The sequence below is a fragment of the Calonectris borealis genome, chromosome 1, assembly GCF_964195595.1.
Source record: "Calonectris borealis chromosome 1, bCalBor7.hap1.2, whole genome shotgun sequence".
Taxonomy (NCBI): Eukaryota; Metazoa; Chordata; class Aves; order Procellariiformes; family Procellariidae; genus Calonectris; species Calonectris borealis.
In genome coordinates, this window is record NC_134312.1 from 138,757,449 (window position 1) to 138,763,448 (window position 6,000).

Genomic DNA, 6,000 nt, shown 5'->3' on the forward strand with positions numbered 1-6,000 from the left:
AAGCCACAGACACGTTGTTATGTCACCAGTTATCTTTAAAACAGCATATTACAAGTAAGCTAACATTAAAATGCATATACATGTTGTAGAAAAATGTGCTCTCTAAAGCATACTAAAAAATATTTAATGCCTCAGCAAAAAAAATATGTGCATGCATAAGTACATCTAAATAACGAGACAAAAGATCTTGATCTGGTAGGTAAACATTTAGGCTATTTAAACAGTTATGTATCACTGTGCAAGACGGCAGGAATCGCTCAAATTACTGCAGTCTTTAACCCAGACTGTGCTTAAATGTTTCTGTGGCCTGCTTAACATTCCAGGCATACTTCTGGCAAGGTAGCTCTGGCTGAGGTTCAAACTGTCCTTGTCCAACTTTCACTTACTATAAAAACATTGTTTAATATAGAAAAGTATACACAGAGACATGTGTTTCTTATTTCACAGACACCTAGAATACTGACACTTGTGTTCACTAACTCTGCGTGGAAATTTTTAGGCGAACGCTTTCAAGCGAGGTTGTATTTACCGGGCAGGACCCGCTACAGAGAGTCCACGCTTCCACCAGTTTTAAGCTATGACGCTTAAATATTGCTTATAATCCAATTCTACTAAAAAACATAAAACCTGTCCGTATTTACTCACCCTAATTAAAATGAAAAGGCCTAACCCCATCTTACCATGCACCGCCAGGCCCGACAGACGTGAAAACGCTATCCCGAAACAACGCAGCAGACGGGTAATTTGTAGCAGACCGCGTATTTGTCAAATTAACTGCAGGAATTTACCGGTTTGCTTACCTCCACGCAGCGTTATCTTTTATGAGGAGGTAATCTACCAAATTACTTCAGCATGCCTCCAGCCTGCTGCTGCCAATTAGTTCAGCCCGGCTAATAAATCAGGATGGCCAAGCCATTCGGTTACAGTGGGGCTAGTCCAGGATTTGAGGAGTATAAACAGAGGCAGTACGTTCCTCCCCGCCCCATCTCCCCACACGCAGACACAACGCTCGGTCTGAGCACCCACCACGGGCAGAAGAGCCTTAATTCCCTTTTTTTTTTTTTTTGATCTAATTTAACACTAACGCTGGTGGCAAACTCGTCCGCCGCTGGGGCAGCGGCTGCCCCTCAGGTCTCCACACGCATCGGCCGAGGAGGGCCGGTGTGACAGGGCCTCCCTACCCCGGCCCGGCTTCCCGCCTCGGGGCGAAGTGAGGCGAGGCGGAGCGCCCCGCCGACAGCGGCACCGGCAGCCCCGCCGCCCACACCCTCCCCGCGGCCACGGCCGCGGGAAGGAAAATGTCGCCGACGGGCCCGGCCCCGCCGCCAAGGGGGAGAGGGCGCGGAGAGAGGGGGACGGGGAGGCCTCGAGGCCTCTCCGCGCCCTCTCCCCCTCGGCGTCGGGGCCGGCGCCCGGCGGGGTGAACCGGGCTCGGGCCCTCCTTCCCCCGGGATCTCCCTCGTCCGCCGGCGGCTGCCGCCCCTTACCTGTCCCGGGGATCGATCCACGAGGTCTGCCGGGTGTTATGGTCGATGTAAAAGACTCGCCCGTCGAAGTCCCTCGCTTCCTCCCAGCCGGCGGGCAGCGGTAGCTCCGAGCTCTCCCGGCCCCGCTGCCCGCCCGCCGGCGGTCCGCCGCCCTGTCCCGCCGCCACTTGCTGCTGCCGCCGCCGCCGCCCGCCGCTCAACCACGGCATGGCCGCTCCGCCGCCGGGCCGCCGCCGCCCAGCTCCGGTCGAAACCCGCTCCCCGCCCGCCGCCGGGGCAGCTCCCGTCCCGCCCGGGCCGCGGCCGCCCGCCGCCGCCTCCTCCTCTTCCTCCTCCTCCTCCTCCAGCACTAACAGGCGGCCCCGCAGGGAGCGGGACTCGGGCGGCTCCGGCTGCGCCGCGCCGGGCTCATCCTCCCCCGCGCCAGCCCCGCTCCGCGCCGGGACCAGCCCCGCCGCGCTTCCTAACCCCGCCCGGGACCTGCCCCGCGCCGCCGCGGCTCCCAGCCCCCGAGCTCGGCCCGCCGGCCCGAGCGCCCCCGCCCCGCCGCTCAGCAGCGCCCCGCCGTCGCCTCCCCCCGCTCCCGCCCGGCGCCTGCCCCGGCCATCTTCCCTCCCTCCCTCCGCCAGGGCCCGGCCCCCGCCTCCGCCCCGCCCGGCTGTTCCCACGCCGCGGAGGGCCGGGCCGGACCGGGGGAAGGGGCCGGGGCGGGAGGGTCCTCCCGCCCCGGCCCCTTCCCCCGGTCCGGCCCGACCCGCGGGGGAGGAGGGAAGCGGCGGGGCCCGGCCGGGCGGCCGCACCCCGCGCCGCGGAAGCCGGGGCCAAACCCAGACGCGTCGGCTACGGAGAGAGGGCGGCAGCCCTCCGGCCTGGCCCCGGGCCGGGGGAAGGTGGCTGTGGCCCCGCCGGGGCCCGACCTGTCCCGCCCCGGGGCTTGTGCTCAGCCACGGCCCGTTGGGGACCGGAGGGGACGAAGGAAAAGGGGAGCCGTGCCTGGCCCTCCCTGGGTCATGCATCCCGCGGTGCCCACCCGAAAAGCCTCGGGTGTGCTGAGCAAACTGGATGTGTGTAGGGATGTGGGGAAGGGACAGAGGTCCACTGCAGAGCCAGGAAAGATGATGGAGGAGAGGTGACGAAGACCACACGAGTCACAGCGATCATGCTGTATTGAGCTTGTGGTGGAATGTATGGTGGAAAAATATACATCTGACTCGCCTGACATCTCAGCCTGGTCCCTTCACCTCATCCTGTCGAGCAGAAAGCAGCTGTGTCTGATTTGACCTGAGCCTGCTAGCCTGCAGGAGACCACAATGCAGAGTTCCAGCTACCACCTAGAATTGAATTTGCCAAAACTTCGTTAGAACAGAGTTAAAGTTGACCTGTGGTACTCCGTGCCTTTCCAGGATGCTGACTTCAGCTAAACCTTTGAAAATCTGGAAATAAAGAGTTAAGGTAATGCAGGCTAAGCTTCTGAAAACTAGGAAAGGAGTTAACAATATATTCTCAACCAACCTTAACTCAGCCCCCTAAAATTGGCAATATCTTGCCAGGGATTATATTGCAATTCCAATTATGTTCCACTTGCATTCACCGTTTTAAGTTACAGCTCTATGAACATTAATTGCTGCAGTGTGGTTACAAATGCAGGAAATTAGAGGACTTTTGCTCCTGACTTCTTAGGCCTTTCTCTCTCTCTCTTTCATCCCTCCCCCCCACGCCCGACCATTAGTTATCAAAGAACAGCAGTGCATGAGAGAGGCAGTATAGATAATAGGACAGATCAGGTGTTTTACCTATGTTTCATAGGTTATTTCAACAGTAGTAGACCGGAGTCTTCTTACCAGGACTATTGTCAGCAGTGATAGGAGAGTAATATGTGGGTTTAGTGGTGAAAGCAAACCAGTGTATGAAGCTCCAAGGGCAATGGTGAAGTAGATTAAAAATGTAGTAAAGGTGTAAAATTTAGCAAATGTGAGGTTGTAGATCTGATCTTCAAAAGCACAACAGCTTATGTTTGGATCAGCTCATCTCAACAGAGGTTTTGCTTTAGCAAACACTGGGTGTTAGGCTGTCTCGTGTGGTCCTGAGAGTTCAGCAGTATCTCCAGGGCCAGGTGCTTGTTGTGTGTTACGGATGTTTTTGAGGCATATTTCAAAGAGGGCAGAATTAAGGCATGGTACAAACTCTCTATTTTTCAGTGGTTGCAGTTTCTATTATTTTAAGTACGTCTCCCAGATTTTCAGAGGCTTTATTTAGCAGAGGTAGGCATTCTCAAATGGCCCAGGTCTATATTAACAACGTTTTGGGACATTGGATTTTCTCGTTTAAAAAATAAAACCTGTCCTCTGTGCACCACAGCTCAACTCTCCCTTCATTGCTTTTAATGTCCTTGCAGCAATCACCTTAGCACAATGTCTGCACAGCACAGCACCATGCCAAGACACTGGACTAGTTTATAATACCTGGAAGCAGTAGAGCCAGGTTGCTATAATAATCCACCAAGACTAATTAGCCCTGCTGAGGATACGTGCAGCATCGCCCTCCAACATGGGCCGGTTCTTCCTCATCGGTCCCCAGAGTCCCAAGAGAGGGTCAAGCTTCAGTGAAGAACCTGTAGATGGAGGTTGGAGAAACAGTGTGGAACTGACCATGGAGGCAGCTAAAGGACTCCAAATGGGGGTGGGGAGCTCAACACAGCAGTGGGCAAGAGGGGAAATGACAGGACTGAGCATGGAACATTTCGTTCAGCTCATAGCCCTTTGACTAAATTCTTGCCGTAACTTTGGCAAATTGCTCCTGGTTAGAGCCAGAAAAGGACTTGGCTGAGCTGTGGTTTCTCGGGCAGAATTATGATGCACATGTTCCGTGTAAAACATGAGCTGTATGTCCAGTGGGGCCTGGATCTCATGGATTCATTATAAATGCAATCGAGGATGCATATGCTGCTATGTAAAGGACAGGTGCAAGATTTTCAGGTGCACTGTAGCTGCTTCTGCAACTGATAGGTTACATCTCCCTAAATCTTGAACAAACATGAAAAAAATCCTTAGATTCTGCCTGGGCAAAGCTTGCAGGCTAAACACGAGAACATGTCCTAAAAACCTCAGATTTAAAATTGACTGCAGATTTAACTTTTAGGCTCCCTGTGTTTAGAAAAATCATTAGCTTCAGTTAGGAGCTGAAGCTTCTTAAATGCTCATGAATAAAGGCGTTGAAAAACCTGATTCCAAGAATCCAGCCAACTGTGCACAGAGCTGCCTACAGTAACCAGTAGGAAATGATAGGGCTAGCGGTTGCCTCACGAGAATAGAAATTCCCTCTGTCTGCAACATGCTCATGCCAAGATGCCAGGCAGGAACTCTCAATTATTTTTCAGGCCAGAATGGTACCCTTCCTCGGATGTTACCTCATCCTTCTGCCTGTTCCTTGGGAGGAAATGAACAAAGCCTTCAGGAGCCAAGGATTATTTTTGAGTAACATGAAAAGGCAAGAAGAGAAGAACCTGAAAAAGTCACTGTAGTTTTCATGCCAAAGCACTAATTTGCAATGCGTTCTTTGCCATCACCCTACAATGAAACCCTCCTGAGCCTGTCTCCCTGCTCCCTCCCTTTTCAAATGGGAGCAGCTGTCTGTCAGACTTCATTAGGGTAAAGGGAAAGAGAGGGATGGAGAACTTGCTGCAACACAGCATCTCTCTGTTTTGGGTTGCAGAAAGAAACCTCTCTGCCAAACAAAGACAACCTGCATAGTATGGAACAGGTAATAACATGGAAGACTTAGAACAGACTGAAGGCTGCCACAGGAAATCAAATGCTTGCAGTGCATATATTTTAATATATACCAATATATTATATTTCATATAAAGGTATATCTATGTAAATTTACATCAGTCCCTTGTCTCACTTATATCTTTTCCATATATACATAACACAGATCTCAATTCTCATGTACTTCACACACCTTCATTCCACACCTGTTTTCCTTTCCTTCCATTTTTTTCCACCCACAAACATTGCTCACACATTCACTCATTCCTCAGGCACACCTATTCCCATTAACTCAAAATTACATAAGTAGCTTTTCTTCATGTGCCCTCCCTTGCCATCTTCAGTGTTCGTAACCACAGATTCTACCTACACATCTTCTCAGTTATACCCTGGTCCGTGATTGATATCACATCATTTTCCACAGAAAATGTAGATAACATTTCCCGCTGTAGGTTGTAGATAACAAGTTTCAACTTTCCTACTGTCCACAGGAAAGGCCTTCAATTCTGCATAAAAATCCCAACCTCATTTTGGCACTCCACTTCTTTCTCACAATTGCTGGAAAATGGCAGCCAGTCAGAACTGTTATCTCGTTGTTTATAATAACAACTCCATCCTCATCTTCTAGTTGTGAGCGCTTATTTGCGATTTATTTCCCATTTCCCATATCTTCCAGCCTGTGTGGGTCCTTTGTACTGCCCTCACATCTAACTAAAAATTGTCACTTCTCTGCGATCATAGATGTC

The 6,000-nt window shown here is 51.8% G+C and overlaps 1 protein-coding gene across 2 annotated transcripts in view; it reads right to left on the reverse strand.

Annotated features, from left to right (window-relative positions):
• The window catches only part of WWC3 (WWC family member 3), a 101,481-nt gene extending 99,740 nt beyond the window's left edge, over positions 1-1,741 (reverse strand). Inside the window, exon 1 of one of the 2 annotated variants that reach the window (XM_075133375.1) lies at positions 1,488-1,741. In XM_075133375.1, coding sequence (XP_074989476.1) covers positions 1,488-1,696 — 209 coding nt within the window. In that variant the 5' untranslated portion in view covers positions 1,697-1,741. The remainder of the gene's footprint in view (positions 1-1,487) is intronic. The other variant, XM_075133383.1, reaches the window with a different exon arrangement.
• Between the last annotated feature and the right edge of the window lie 4,259 nt (positions 1,742-6,000).